Below are 15,928 nucleotides of genomic sequence, written 5' to 3'. Positions count from 1 at the left end.
TGCAGCCAGCTCTGCACAGGCGCGTTTGACAGGCGCCTCGGGGTCAAGGGGCAAAGAGGCGGAAGTGGCTCATAATCTGAGGCGGCGTCGACCCGGCTTGTTTGGCTTCATCATCTCTTTCCTCTCGCTCGCTCGGGCCCCGGCGGCCCGGCAGCCCCTCCACGGGCGGGCCCTATGAGTGTGTCCCTGGTGGTCCTTCGGTTGGAGCTGGCTGAGACTTCGCCCGTGCCGGGTGGCTTCCCTTACAGTGCGGCCGGTGAGGCAGGGGTGAAACGGCTGCTTTTGGGGATTGGGGCGAACTCGTTCGTTGGACGGATGATTCACCTGTGGAACTCCCCGCTACGGGATATGACGGTGGCAGGTGGCTTTCCGGGAGGGGGACAAGACAACTCCGTACGGTGGGCTGCCAACTCCCGGGTGCGGAGTTCTGGGAGATTTTGTTAGTTGACCATGGAGAGGGCAGAGTTTAGGGAGGGGTCTCCGGTGGATTTACTGCCACCCTCCATAGCAGCCATTTTCTCCAGGGAAGGTGACCTCGGTCGCCTAGAGTTATGTCATTACAGAGGTTCTCCAGACTCCACCTGGAGGTTGGCAGCCCCATTTGTAGAGCAGACGGGACCTATTCATGATGGTCAAGAAGAGCCTCCTTGTTCAGAGGCAGTCTGTCTTGTAGCCCTTCTTCCAGAGGAATAGCCATGTTAGTTTGCTACCAAAAAGAGTTGTGCTTTAAAAGCTAGCAGAATTATGATGTCAGAACTAAAGCATCTAGCTGATGGAATGTTATACCACATAGCAAATGTTAAAGATGCAACAGAATTTCTCCTGCTATCGTTGTACTTTAATAGGAAAGGGTGTTTGTTTATGTTTGTTGAGAAAACAATGTTATTGTCATTGGTTTTACCTTGTAAAGTTTTAATATGCATCTTGTACACTGCCCAGAGCTCTTCGTGGGTGGGCGGAATATTAAATTGAATAAATAAATAAAACTCAGCAACACACTGGCATGGTTTGGGTGGCTATGTAACTTGGGGAACTCCTAGAGTATGTAAAAAAGGAAAGGTTTTGTAAAGTAATAACTGCAAAAACACCCCAAATAACCCCATGTAGGGTACTGAGAGTCAGTTGTAGGAGAAATGGGAACAGAATGAAAATTGGCCTGCTCAGCCAGAATCCTGGAGGATGGAATTTGGGTGTTATGTGGGTTTGGATTTCCCAATGTCTGTCTCTCTCTTGTACACAACACCTTCAGTTTGGTACAGGCTTCCATGTTGTAAAGTACCTAATGGTTTGGGTTCCTTTGCACTGGTTTTCTCTGCGAAAAACCAAAGCTTTTCCGATTTGCCTGTTTTGGTTGTCTGCAAATCAGTGAATAGTAGAACTAATAGTTACTATAAAGTATGGTCCAAACAGCAATGTGTGTGTGCGAGGTGGAGGTAACAGCAGTTTTGCCAGTAGTTTCTTGCTTTGTAGCTCATGGCAAATAACAATCTTCTCCAAGGGCCCAAACCAAATTTGATTCGCTTTTACTCAGGTATTCAGTGTACATACTATAATTTATTGAGATGGGGGTGTATGGTGGGCTACTACCTTTTGTACCTTAGTTTCCAACCTTAACCTTAATAATCTTAGTTGCAAACTTGTCTTAAAGGCAGACAGACAGTCTGCCATTACAATAATAAAAGTCTTGATGGTATTGGTTTCCCTACAACCGTGGGCCATGTTGGCAGGGGCTGATGGGAATTGTAGTCCATAACATCTGGAGTGCCAAAGGTTCGCCACCACTGCCCTACAACATGCCAACATAGATCTCTCTGGAAACCTCAAACTTGAAAGACTTGCTCTGTCAGAATAAAAAGTTTGTAACAACCAGTATTCTTTAAGCATCTTATTCTAAGGGACTGATCTCTCTCTCTGTCCCCTGAGTTCCACTGCTTAAAGATTTTTTAATACTGTTTTTGCACATGCGAGAATTGGAATCCTGTCTGTCTGATAAAGATGCAGGGGTGGGGTAGATGAGGAAGACCAGTTGGAGAAGTGCCTAGGTCAGGGATGGCGAACCTTTTCAAGACCGAGTGCCCAAACTGCAACCCAAAACCCACTTATTTATCGCAAAGTGCCAACATGACAATTTAACCTGAATACTGAGGTTTTAGTATAGAAAAACGGTTGGCTCCAAGGCGCGCATTACTCGGGAATAAGCTTGGTGGTAGTCTGTGGCTTTGCTTTGAAGCAACTGTGCAACGCTTCGAACGGGTGAATCACAACCCTAGGAGGGTTGACTCAGAAGCAAGCCCCATTGCCAGCAACCGAGCTTACTCCCAGGTAAAGGATCACGCTTTAGTTCTTCCCATGAAAATCAGTAGGGTTTAGCAGCGCTTAAGAAGGTTACCTACACTGCTTCCCCAAAACTAGGTCTTAGGTTTAATGCTAATAATCTCCCTGAAATAATTACACTATTATCACATGACAAACTCTGTGCACGCGTGCCCACAGAGAGGGCTCTGAGTGCCACCTCTGGCACCCGTGCCATAGGTTCGCCACCACTGGCCTAGGTTAAGGTTCTGTGCAGATGGGGTTTAGAAGAAGGGAAAGGGTGGAGGCTATTAAGATCATTGTGATTTTAAAAACAAACCCTGGATTATTTCACTTGTCCTGCTCTGCACTGGCGTGTCCTCTGACTCGTCCAGTTATTTATTAGAATGTTGCATCCCAATGATTTCGTTGACTTGCATTGTTGAATAAATAACACCAATGAGGTGTAGCATTTCTAGAATGTCCTTTAACCAGGACTTTTTCATAACTAACATCAGTGCAGTAGTTCATCTGAACTGCCATCCATTGTCCAACCACTACCAATCCAACGCCTTGGCAAGTCCACAAAGAAGGGAAGAAAGGTAGCCATCTCCCCCATAAGTGGTATTCAGTGGCATCATTCCTCTGGAGATGGAAGTTCCATTTAAGCCCTTCGGGGGAGGGCGGTTTATAAATATAATAAATAATAATAATAATAATAATAATTAAGCACAATACTGTGGATGTATCTGTTTAAACAAGCATAGTTATCTCCTGCCCTAGATATAGATGACAGAAGGGCAGGGAGGTATGTTATGGAGAGATCCCATTAAAGGACGCAGACTCCTCCAGTGCCAGGTCATTTTATTAGATTCCAGATCTCCGGATAGGAAATTCCCAAATATCTGCATTTTAACAACTGTTTGTATAATACTGTTTCCTGTCATGTTTGGCATCTGATAAATTATACAAACGTTGATTGGCTAAGGAAAGCCAAGGGTGTGTTGTAGCTCTAACAATGAATGACGTAACTGAGAGGAAATCTTAATGGGGTTCCATGAATTAATAGCTGAGTGCAGCTGTAATAGCTGCTGTTATACAGGTTTCTTGGGTCTTGTTTGGCTGCAATTGTTTTGTTCCATTCTGGCTGGCAGGTAGTTGTTATAATGAAATGAATCATTCTTTCTGCTTAGCCACTGAGATGTCTAATGAGGAAATCCAGGAGACGGCACTAGCTGCAGCCACAGCCTGTTTGGAAGGAAAGGCACCGGTGGAGAAAGCAGCCATAATTCACCAGCATCTCGGCCGTCGGGAGATGACAGATATGATCATTGAGACTATAAAGCCCAACTCAGGTACTTTTGGACTGCCACTCTGGGCTCCTACACCCAGCACCCGTGCAAGAACTCCATTTCTGGAGAACTTAGAGAATTAGAATTTAGATCAGTTAAGCCAAAGACATCTATGTGCCTGTGATGCAAAATGCCTCTCCGCAGCAGGTGGGCCACTCTGAAAGCTGCCTTGCCTGGCTGCCTGCCAAGTAAGAATTCCCTCTGCGGGTTCAAGCAAGGATGTTTCTGTCATTTGGAAGAGATGAGATCTCTTGGTCTGTCCTAGCAGTACTGATAGTTGCTCTGGGGAAAGTTACTGTGTTTTCTACCCTTGTTAAAGACTGTGGTAGACTGGCTTGTAAGGCTCTTCAAAGGCTGAGCTGAAAGGAGTTCTCAGAGCTGATCTCTGTCTATTGATTCTGTGGCCAGAACAGAGAGAGATGAAAAAGAATGTCATTTCCTGGCTGCAGAGCTGGTTTCATGCTTTCTCTTGAGAAATACAACAGAAACACACCTAAGAGTTTTGGTTGGCTTTGGGGGTAGATTTTTAGCATGGGACTCTCTTTATAACAGTGACCACCTGTAGCTTTTGGTGATCACGTTTGGGCTTTATATTGATAAGAGCTGGAATTACAAACATTACTCATGGGAACAACTTGTATGTGTATATATTTGATGCATTCTAGTTTTTTAAATTGATAAATGTTTTACTGTAATTTACAATGCCAATAAAGGCTTTACCACTACTAAAAAAAAACAACAGTGACCAAAATTAAGTGATTGTGGCAAAAGTGGACAGTGCAAGGTAGCCGTGCTAGATCCCCTAGCATAGGTGTCAAACTTGTGGCCCTCCAGATGTTATGGACTACAGTTCCCATCATCTTTTGCCAGCATAATGCAAGTTTGACACCTGTGCAATAACAGAGTAATCTTTTGCAAGGTTACTCCCCACTTTGTGACTTTTTCTCTTTTACTAGCATTTCTTTAATCATACAGTGTTGCTGTAAGGCTAATAGTCTATTGGCCCCTTTCTGCCAATTGGCCATGCTGGTAGGGGCTGATGGGAATTGTAGTTCCTGAACATCTGGAGAACCGCAGGTTCCCTACCCCTGTTGCAGACCCATGGACTAAATAGACCAGGATGCTCAGCTGTGAGTGGTTTCCTAACAAAGCAAGCCACAGATGATTCCATTGCAAGGTGTGGCTTGGAAGTGTTGAGCTCTTCAGCTTCCAAAGGGCAGTTTGGGGTAGATTCTTTTTATTGTGCTTGAAAATGATGCATGGGCACGGTTAGATTTTCTTGTGAGTTTTTTAACCTGGGTGTTTCTTGCTTTTATGGAAAGATGAGATGAAAGCCGCAATGGAAGAAGGCAAAGCGTCCGAGGCTTCCTCCCCAGAGGACCGAAGTAAATCCGGTGGCCAAAGTGTGGGACCAGCCCCAGATTCACCCTCCAAGCAGCTGCCTGACCAGATTTCCTTTTTCAGTGGGAACCCATCTGTTGAAATAGTTCATGGTATTATGCACCTCTACAAGACAAAGTAAGAGAACAGCACCACTTGAGGGTGCAGGGCAAGGGTGCAAACTCATGCGCAGTGATCATTAATCATTTGAGAATAGCTAGTAAAGGAATAAAGACATGCCTTCATTTTGTATAATTATATATCAGATAAGGGAAGAATCAGGGGGAAGCCCAAACCAAGCACAAAAGGGGTAGGTGAAATATTTAGGGAAAACCAAGCACAAAAAAGGGGTAGGTGAAATATTCAGAGAAAATCAATAATAGTACAAGCATAAACAAAGGGTAAGTTAGAATAAGAACAAAAGAGTGAAATAAAGGGAATTATACTAGGGGTAAAGGACTGGGGAAGTAAGGAAGGGGATTAGTGATAAGAGATTAAATGTTATAGAAAATAGGCTAAAGAATTGGTAAGGGTGGAGAGAAGGTATAGATGATAAGGGGGGCAGGGTATATTTTAAGAGGGGGTATATTTGTGGGGTAATTTCGACGGTGATTTACTGTCGAATTAGTAGGGTCCACGGTGATTTACTGTCGAATTAGTAGGGTGTAATGCAATGCAATGTGCAATGTGATTTGTTTGTGTTTGAATGTTTATTATTAGAATGTCTAATATGTAATGTTTAATGCAATAATGTAATAATAAAACTTTTTGTTAAAAAAAAATCATTTGAGACTGTCAAATGTTGCTGAACTTACTGATCCATCTAACTTTGTCCGTGCAGCAAGATGACCTCTTTAAAAGAAGACGTGCGCCGCAGTGCCATGCTGTGTATTCTCACGGTTCCTGCCACGATGACCAGCCACGATCTCATGAAGTTTGTGGCTTCTTTTTACGAAGTCATTGAACACATGAAAATAATCCGCGACTCCACACCGAACCAGTACATGGTACTGGTCAAGTTTAGTACGCAGGTAAAAAAAATTACGAGAGTTTAAACGCTGACAATAGGGAGAGGAGTTTTCTCTAGATAGGACGCTTCTCGGGCTTTTGAAAGGAATGCTGTACCAGTGCTTATACGCTGCTGAATTAATCAGTGGCCAAGCGGACAGTTTGAACACTCTGAGATGCTGCCTGCAGCCATTGAGGTCTCAGACCACATCAGCTTCCATAACAGTGTGCTGGCTTTTGTGGAGATATAGAATTTTCAGAAATTTTACAGCCAAGGGGGGAAAAAAGTTTTTTTTCCTTATTTTTCTGGGGGGAAACTCTGGAAATCTTGGAGAAAATTGAAACGCATGCTATAATAACCTATGAAACCTAAACTAATTTTACTGCCTCAACGATATAAAATTATTTATTTATTTATTTATTGCTCAGTCTTATAGACCGCCCAACCCCCAAAGGGCTCTGGGCGGTGAACAACATAAAATAACGGTTACATAATAGACTGTAAATAATTTAAGTTAAAATGCAGCAATTAAGAACGACTAATAACAGCAATGCCCGCAACAATCCCTGTTAAACTCTCCCAGAAGGGGAGAAAAAGAGTGGGCCCATAGATGGTAATGGGCCCAAAATGTAGGAGGAGGCGGGGGCACTTATATCAGCGGCTGGACACTCCAAAGGCCCGGTGGAACAACTCTGTCTTGCAGGCCCTGCGGAACTCACCAAGATCCCGCAGGGCCCGGACAGCTGGAGGAAGAGTGTTCCACCAGGCAGGGGCCAGGGCTGTAAAAGTCCTGGCCCGCGTGGAGGCCAGCCGCATCATTGAGGGGCCAGGGACTACCAGCAAATTGGCCTCCGCTGAACGTAGAGGCCTAGTAGGGACATATGGGGTAATGCGGTCCCGAAGGTATTCTGCATTCTTTTATAACTTATTTTATTTATTTATTTATTATTTATTATTTATTTATTTATTTATTTATTTATTTATTTATTTATTTATTTATTTATTTATTTATTTATTTATTTATTTATTGTTTCGATTTATAAACCGCCCCATCCCCTGGGGGCTCTGGGCGGTGAACAACATTCACATATACAATTAATTAAATCGATAACAACAATATAATACTAAAATCCATTAAAAGCTACTTAAAAACAGCGGTTTGTATCATAATAGGTGCCCTATTATGGCCAATTCAATTAAGATCACCCCAGTAAAAAGAAAAGGGAGGGGTCAGGTTCCTCTCTGGGAGGATAATAGGTGGTAAAGTGCATTAGATGGTATGTGCAAAAAGATGCAGGGGGGGAAGGAGAGGGGGAGGGGGAAGGGGGCGCCACTCAGTGACTGGACACTCCAAAGGCCCGGTGGAACAACTTGGTCTTACAGGCCCTGCGGAACTCACCAAGGTCCCGCAGGGCCCGGACAGCTGGTTTTCTCACCAGCACAGCTTCCAAAATCAGAAATTCAGCTGGACCGGAGCAAATTCAAACATTTAGCATATAAAACTGCAATATATTACACATTTATGAAATTTGAAAGTTATAAATGCCTTATAAATGCAAATATGCACAGTACTTGCGAGAAAACTGCAAACTGATGCACCCTATGCTACCTTAGCATATCTGCCTTAATTTTTGGTATGGTTAGGGACAGCTGTTTCTAAATGACATTTTCCTCTGAGACTTTGGTGCAGTTTCTGCTCTACCTGCTTTTGATCTCCCCCCACCCCAGCTCCTGCAAGGTGGGGCAATACGCTACTTTCTACCCAGTCTGTAGGTAAATATGTCACAGTGGGTTGAGGGAGAAGTAGAAAGTTCAACCACACCAGGTCAAAAAACAACAACAACAGAAGGCATGGAACTGTGGAGAAGCAGTGAATTCTCTGCACGCTCACTTTGTGAAGATTTGATATGCTTCCAGGTGTGAAAATGCATCTTGGATTTAAGAACTGCGTGTGTGTTTTAAAAGCACTTTACTCATTCTAAAAGGGAAAATATTCATATTAATTTTGCTTAGTACTCCCCAAAATTTCCATTTTGTCTGTTGGGAAAAATTGAGAAGCCTCAGGAAAAAAAATCTCTGGCTCATTCCGCACATGCAGAATCATGCCCTTTCAAACTGCTTTCAGTGCCCTTTGAAGCTGTGCGGAATGGCAACATCCACTTGCAAACAGTGGTGAAAGTGGTTTGAAAGCGCATTATTTTGCATGTGTGGAAGGGGCCCCAATTTTTTCCCTATTTTTTTTTGTGGTTTCTTTCCAGGCCTTCACATTCGTAAGCCTTTGCTGTCTTGGATGATAGCGGCAAAGATGCTTGGCTTAGATCAGATAAACCCCGGTTTAAAAACCCTGCAGTGCCCCAGGTCTTGGGCCTCCTGTTTGTTTGTTTTCTACTCTACTCTTCTAGGGGAGTTGTGTGAATAAAATGGGATGGGATAAGAGCTGAAATTGGGGAGGGGACAGCTGGAATACCTGCTGTACAGCTGACGCCCCCCCCCTCCCAATTTACCTTATAGCAGGGTTTCTTTCTTACCAATTGGCCATGCTGGCAGTGGCTGATGGGAATTGTAGTCCATGAACATCTGCAGCGCCATAGGTTGGCCACCCCTGCCTTATAGGATTGTTCTGTGGATGGGAAGGCAGACCATCTGTGCTCTTGAACTCAGGAAGCCTCACTTCTAGTGGGGGTGGTGACAGGAGAGTGGGGAGAATATGCTCCCCCCCCCCCGCCCCAAAGTATGCAAGACATAAATGGTTGGCTAACTGCTTCTGTATCCAAACTCTGCTTGCTTTGCCAAGCTCTTCTCCAGAGACATTCAGGGCCTTCTGTCTAATTGCTGATTGAAATGGCCCAGCTTCCTGTTCCAAATGGCTCTTAATTGTAATTACTGCCTGCTATACAAGCAGTTTCCCCATCATCTGTGTGTTGTAGTTTGTACATCGATTTGAAAGCAGTGACTCAGGCAAACTGGAGGAAAATTCATCCCAGCCCCACGGCTTGTGGAGTGAGGTATGCTTTGGATCTGGAGACCTCCTCTCTACGATTGAAAAGCCAGATTCCTCTTTCAGGGAACTTGCATAGTGATTGTGGGCATGCAGGAAACTAGAGGTTTAATTGGTAGGTCATTCACCAGGTCCCTCACAAGCCTTTTCCTTCTTTGAGCCATGCACAAGCCTTCCCTGTGCAGCCCTGTGCAGAAGGTGTGGGCATGTGAGCAGGTGGCATGTGAGCAGGTGGTGATGGTGGGGGGGGGGGAGAGAAAGGAAAGGGGGTCTGGGACCCTGCTAGAATCCCTGGACCCTGGCCGCTGCTGCCTCTTCTCTGCATATGCTGTGTCGGCCTATTGCAGATAAAGATGGATGCACTTGTAGCTTTCAGGCAGAGGCCTCATTTTTCAATTTGAAGAGTCCGTGTTTCTGTTTGAATTTGCTCCGGTCCAGCTGAATTTCTGATTTTGGAAGCTGTGCTGGTGAGAAAACCAGCAGCTGCAGTTGGAACTGAGTTGCTAAAGCCACAAGAGAGAGGGGAAAACATTGTCTTGAATCGACATCCAGAAACAGGCCCAAGAGCCTCTTCTCCGTGGCAGCCCAGGCACTTAGGATTCATGTGATGCTTTCAGCGTTCAGAGCATTTTCTGTCCCTTGTCTCAGCAATCCATCCACAAGCCCTCTAAGGTGGGCCTGTATGATTATCCCCACATTACAGATGGGGATGCTGAGTCTGCGAGTGGCCTGACCAAGTACGACGTCTAAGGAGTTTCTTTCAGCTGTGAGGTTTGATTTGTGGGCTTCTTGGTTTGTGCCTCATTTCTTTTTGGCTGCTTACGTACTTTGCTTCCTGCAGTCGCTGCTTCCTCTGTGCCGTTACAACCACTGCCAGGCCTCCTTGGCCATGCCCTTAAGTTGCAGGCCACGGCTAGGGCAGGCAGGAGGTGAGGGGGCCTGCCACATATGTGGAGAGGCACTGGCCTAGTAAATGCTCTTTCCTTAGCAATGTTGGTAGATGTTTGGGGAGAATGCCTCCTCCCAGCTGTGTTCAGCCTCTCGCCTTTGCCTCTCCTCCCCAGGCAGACGCAGACAGCTTTTACATGACTTGCAATGGCCGGCAATTCAACTCCATAGAAGAAGATGTTTGCCAGCTGGTCTATGTGGAGAGGGCTGAAGTCTTCAAGTCAGAAGATGTAAGTAGTTTCTGTTGATCTTTGGCCGCTGGGGATCATCCTGTTCCTGTTCCTTTGCCTTGGCTTCTATCTCTGTGTCCCACAGACTCTCATCCCTCTGCGCTGCTTCTCCCCTCTGAGCTCCCCTTCTCCTGCCCCCTCTGGAATGGCTGCTCCTCAGGCACCCAGAAACGAGCCCCCCCTCTGCCGCCTTAAGAACATAAGAACAAGCCTGCTGGATCAGACCAGAGTCCATCTAGTCCAGCTCTCTGCTACTCGCAGTGGGCCACCAGGTGCCTTTGGGAGCTCACATGCAGGATGTGAAAGCAATGGCCTTCTGCGGCTGTTGCTCCTGAGCACCTGGACTGTTAAGGCATTTGCAATCTCAGATCAAAGAGGATCAAGATTGGTAGCCATAGATCGACTTCTCCTCCATAAATCTGTCCAAGCCCCTTTTAAAGCTATCCAGGTTAGTGGCCATCACCACCTCCTGTGGCAGCATATTCCAAACACCAATCACACGTTGCGGGAAGAAGTGTTTCCTTTTATTAGTCCTTCTGCTCTCTTGATCCCTCTTACAACACCTGCCTCTCCTTTTCTGTTACTGCCACTGGTGCAGAAAGGAGTAGAAAACAGTGGGAGGGAGACAAGAGGGGCCATTTAAATGTGACCACGTGGCAGTGGAATCCTGGGCACAGAATGGGGGATGTGGGGTGGGGCTGGCAGGCATTGGAGGCAAAGAGGCTCTGGGGATTCCTAGTGCTGGTGTGGGCAAGAAGCTTCCTGGCAGGTGGCACCTTTGAGAAAGGGCACCCAGGTAGCAGCACGTCTGCTGGTGGTGCCATGTCTCATCCTGCTCACCTCGCTGCGTGTCATCTTTATTTATCTGCTCATTTTTGCTTCAGACAGACCCTGCCCCCCCTCCCCCAGGGGCCTCCTTTATGTTTTGAAGAAGAAGAGTTTGGATTTATACAGTCTCTCCTGTAAGGAGGCTCAAGGTGGCTTACAAGCTCCTTTCCCTTCCCCTCCCCACAACAGATACCTTGTGAGGTAGGGAGGGATAAGAGAGTTCTAAGAGAACTGGGACTAGCCCAAGGTCACCCAGCAGGAATGTAGGAGTGCGGAAACACATCTGGTTCACCAGTTAGGCCTCTGCCACTCAGGTGGAGGAGTGGGGAATCAAACCCGGTTCTCCAGATTAGAAGCCACCTGCTCTTAACCTCTGCACTCTGGCTCTTTTGGACAGACTGTGACCCCAGTCAGCTCAGTGCTAGGTCTGTCTGCTGCCAGGGGGAGAACACAGTTGTCTTTTTGGCATCCATGCAGAGGCGCTGGGGTCAGGGTTGCCTGCAGTATGACCAGCGGCACCGATTGCAAAGCCCGCGAAGGGGTGCTGAGTGGCTTATGTCATCCAGCACCTCAGGAACTGACAAAGACGTGGCCTTCTTCTCACGAAGGGAGCCAGCCTGCCAGTCATGGACCTGACCGAGCTGCCCAAGTGCACCGTCTGCCTGGAGAGGATGGACGAGTCTGTCAATGGGATTCTCACCACCCTTTGCAACCACAGTTTCCACAGCCAGTGCCTGCAGCGGTGGGAGGACACCACGTAAGCTGTTCCCTTTGCTCTGTACTTGGCACCAGGGGGGGGGGGTGGCGGGTGGCGGGAGGCTGTTTGCAGGGGGCTGAAATTAGCCAAAAGGCGAGTGATTTTTGTCACTTTTCTGCCCATCGTCCACCAGTCACCCCTAGTGCTGATGCCACAGAGTGGCTGAGAAGATGCTTGGCTCATCTGCAAACACGCTCTTGGATCTGTGCTTCTGGATTATTGTAAACCAGTTCTCTCCCATCATTACCCTCAGAGTTAGGCCTTATCTTTGGATAAACTGGCTTTTGATCTATCGGAACTCAGAGCGATCACTACTTTTTCCCCTCCGCACGTTCTACATTTTTGGTTTTTCAAACGTGCTATACTGTTCCTTCATTCCACCTCAAATTTGTACCTTTTGCAGTGTTATAGTACTCCCAGAGAACTCTTTTGGGTCACTTTACCTGCACCACTGTGTCTGAAGGACTCCCTGTGTGTTGCAAAGGATTCTGGGATGTGTTCTCAGCTTGCATGGCTGCTGGTCAGACCTGTCGAGCTTACCTGTAGTTCCAAGTGATCCAATACTACTGCTTGTGATTTCACATTGTACTAGCAGATCGGAGACAGTGGACAATCTATCCTTTGGGTAGCGTTCTTAACAATGCTGATCATTAGGGCGTTGTGGGTTTTTCGGGTTGTATGGCCGTGTTCCAGTAGATCCTCTGAAGGTGCCAGCCACAGATGCAGGTGAAACATCAGGAGAGAATGCTATTGGAACATGACCATACAACCTGGAAAACCCACAACACCCTGGTGATTCCGGCCGTGAAAGCCTTCGACAATACAATGCTGATCATTCTCTGAAGAAGCCCTGCAGCCTTTGGAAGTGGGACCCCTGGGAAAAGCAGCTGCGTGCAAGCACTGTTTTGAATCCATTTCCTGGAGGACTGGAAACTTCTGGGAAATGAAAGCAGGGGGTCACCCTGAGACCCATGTGGCTGAACAAATAATGCACAGGGTTTGTGAGTTGGGGGATGTGGTGGTTATCTGGGCCAAACATACACTGCCTCTTTCTAACCATGTTTCATATTTCTGCTATTGGGGTGTGTCACCTGTCTTTGGCCTGAATGGTCACGTCTGCTCTTTTCCTGACTCTGGCAGGTGTCCTGTGTGCCGGTATTGCCAGACCCCAGAGCCAGTGGAGGAGAACAAGTGCTTTGAGTGTGGAGTCCAGGAAGTGAGTGGACAACTGTGGGGGCGAGGGAGGAATTTGACTTGTTTTGGCGGTGGCGGCAGCTTCTCTGTCTGCATTACCTGAAGGGGCTTGACTTTGCAGCGGGACTGCTAGCTTCCCCCAGACAATCCCTGAATGTGCTTTACAAAGGCCCTGAGAGGTTAACTGCAGGAGGGTAGGTTCGGAGCGTTTGCTCTTCCTGAAGAGGAGCGTGCCCTCCCCCTAACCCACAAAGCTCCCTGGGCTCCTCAGCTCTGGGGGCCCTGTACCCAGTTCCCCAACTCTCACTGTGCCCCTTCCTCCTGTCGTCTTCATCACGTGCTAGGCCCAAGGCAAATCAGGCAGCATATCTGAATAAGTGACACAAGAAACTCCACATGGAAGTCAGCAATGTTAGCCCTGAAGGTGCCACGGGATGTCTGTTCTGTTTGGCCACAGTGGACTCACCCCTTGCAGTCTCCAGCGCAGCCTTTCTTGCCACTTTGTTCGCAACAAATCTTCTCCTTTCGTCATGCAGAACCTTTGGATATGTCTAATTTGCGGGCACATCGGGTGTGGGCGCTACGTGAGTCGGCACGCTTACAAGCATTTCGAGGAGACGCAACATACCTATGCCATGCAGCTAACCAATCACAGAGTCTGGGACTATGCGGGAGGTACTCTTTTGTTGTTGTTGTTGTTGTTGCTTACGCAGCTTGGCCAAAGCTGAGCGCCAGATGAGCACGTGGGAAGCATCTAAATGCCCAGACATCTCTTTCCTCCTGTCCTCTGACACCTTTTCTAGGCACTTCCTTTTGTTTGTGAGATTTCTCCCCTGCTTCAAGCACAGGCCACATAAGATGATGTACATTTTTCAAATGGGAAAATGATTGTGGGTTCACGTGGGATGGCTGTGCCGCTGGTGTGCAAGAGAAGCGAGTCCTGCCGCGGTTCTTGCTTGCAGTGCTCTTGGCTGCTGCTTGTGCTCTGCTGTGAAGGGTTAAGTCTGGGAGCCTCAAAGCACAAGATCTCCTCCATTGAGAGATGCCAGCGGAGGGACCTGGTTCAGCCAACAGGTGGCGGGAAAACTGAGGTACTAACTATGGTCTCTCACAGCAACTTCTTATAACCATGGACTATGCTCAGGAATAGGAGCTGGCGAAACAGAATCTTGGACGTAGAAAGACAGCATGAGCTGAACAAAGTTAACAGTTTCCTTTACGATCCAAGTTCCCTAAACAAGGTTGTCTTGATGCCTTACGTTAAGCATTTAGATAATCTGATTTGTCGGATAATATTTTTTTTACTGCACTCAGATACAGTATATTCCCCTCTGCTGTCCTCTATGGTAAACGCAAAGGAATATCTCTAGCAGAATGTTTATGTCTATGTGGAGAAAAGATCATTGAGTCTATGGAGCATGTCTTACTTGGCCGCAAGATTTGCAGTCGTGTTAGGGAAGGTCTCAACACTCTCACAGTCTCTTGTTTCCCGGGAAGAGATAGAAAGACTTTGCTTTCGATTATGCTAACAGGTAGGAACCTGGAGGTCACTTATAGTGTAGCCAAATTTGGTTGGATAGCGAGTAAAATTAGGAAAACCTGTGTTATGTCACTTGCAGTTTTAGAAGGATGTTTATATTTTTAAATGTAAATGCTGGTGCAAAGTTTTGTATCATTTTAAGTGTTTTAGTATTATGTATTATGCTACTTTTACACTTTGGTCTTGGGCCGTATAAATAAATACAATATGTAAGTGTAGATATGATACCTCATGCGAAGGGCTTAGCAATAGGGGCATTTCCACCCTCCAGGTCCTTACACCTTTGGGGTGAGACTGGCAGCCTCTCAGTAAAGGTGGGTTTAGCAAGGTCTGGGTCTCCCTCTGTCACCGGTGGACCAGATTGTATCTCACTTCTGAACGGTTGGAGAACTTGCTGTTTATTGTGTTTCTCTCTAGATAATTATGTCCATCGCCTGGTAGCCAGTAAGACTGATGGGAAGCTGGTCCAATACGAGTGCGAGGGGGACATGTGTCAAGAGGAGAAGATCGATGCCTTGCAGCTAGAGGTAAAGAGCTGCTGCTTCAAATCCGGGCCAGTGCCAAGTTCCCCCTGCCCTTCTCATTTCCCCCAGCTCACTTAACAGCAACCCTGTGGCGAGCGACCAGTGCTTTTGTGCCGTTATTCAGTCATGAGTCTTGCTGGAGTCAGTGGGCAGGGAAATTGCTGGGAGGGGGCTTGTGTGCATCGCGATTGCCTTTAGCTCTGATGAATGAGTCAAGAGGATTCTGATAGGCTAACCGTACAGCTCCCTGTGTCTCAATAAGCAGCAGATTGGCAGCGGACAAAAGGAATTGCTTCTTCACCCGATGCATAATTGAGCTGTGGGTCTTGCTGCCCTTGGGTGTGAAGATGGCGGTCAGGTGAAGTGGCTTTAAAGAGGGTTAAAAGAGGGTTAGGAAGAGAGGTCCAGCCGTGAGGGTTAAATATAGGCTCTGTGTTCTGAAGGAGCGAGGAGTGCCAGACGCTGGGGTGGGGGATGACGCCAGGACCACTTTAGCCTCCCCTCCTGCTCCTGTGGTGCCCTCTGGGGCATTTGGCTGGCCACTGTGTGGAATGGGAGAAGGAACTCTAACCTCACACTGCAGGCTGTTTGGCCACTAGCCCGTGAGCCTTCTGACCCCTCCATCATACTGTTAAGACTGCATTTGACTGATTTAATTTTTTGTTTATCGGCAGTCCTAACTGAGATTTTAAATTGTGTCTTTTATGTATGTTTTATCGTCGTCGTTTTTATTTGCCTTGGAAGCGGCCTTAAATTCCACAAGGCAGAAAGGGGGCTAATGAATGTTTTGAATAAATACTGCCTCCCATAATTGTGCCCTGCCGCCGATGGCAACTCACAGCTGTCAGCTGAAGCTGCTGTGTACAGAGTCTGACT

The 15,928-nt window shown here is 46.9% G+C and overlaps 1 protein-coding gene across 1 annotated transcript in view; it reads left to right on the top strand.

Moving 5' to 3' along the window:
• Nucleotides 1–53: 53 nt before the first annotated feature.
• LOC125442861 (BRCA1 associated protein) overlaps nucleotides 54–15,928 on the top strand; it is a 30,233-nt gene continuing 14,358 nt past the window's right edge. Inside the window, exons 1-9 of the mRNA XM_048514616.1 lie at nucleotides 54–256; nucleotides 3,486–3,647; nucleotides 4,967–5,162; nucleotides 5,866–6,055; nucleotides 10,096–10,209; nucleotides 11,646–11,794; nucleotides 12,935–13,010; nucleotides 13,525–13,663; nucleotides 14,946–15,055. Coding sequence (XP_048370573.1) covers nucleotides 175–256; nucleotides 3,486–3,647; nucleotides 4,967–5,162; nucleotides 5,866–6,055; nucleotides 10,096–10,209; nucleotides 11,646–11,794; nucleotides 12,935–13,010; nucleotides 13,525–13,663; nucleotides 14,946–15,055 — 1,218 coding nt within the window. The 5' untranslated portion in view covers nucleotides 54–174. The remainder of the gene's footprint in view (nucleotides 257–3,485; nucleotides 3,648–4,966; nucleotides 5,163–5,865; nucleotides 6,056–10,095; nucleotides 10,210–11,645; nucleotides 11,795–12,934; nucleotides 13,011–13,524; nucleotides 13,664–14,945; nucleotides 15,056–15,928) is intronic.

This window comes from Sphaerodactylus townsendi, linkage group LG13 (assembly GCF_021028975.2).
Source record: "Sphaerodactylus townsendi isolate TG3544 linkage group LG13, MPM_Stown_v2.3, whole genome shotgun sequence".
NCBI lineage: Eukaryota > Metazoa > Chordata > Lepidosauria > Squamata > Sphaerodactylidae > Sphaerodactylus > Sphaerodactylus townsendi.
Note: the sequence above shows the minus strand (reverse complement) of the source record. Positions and strands in the feature narration are given on the sequence as shown.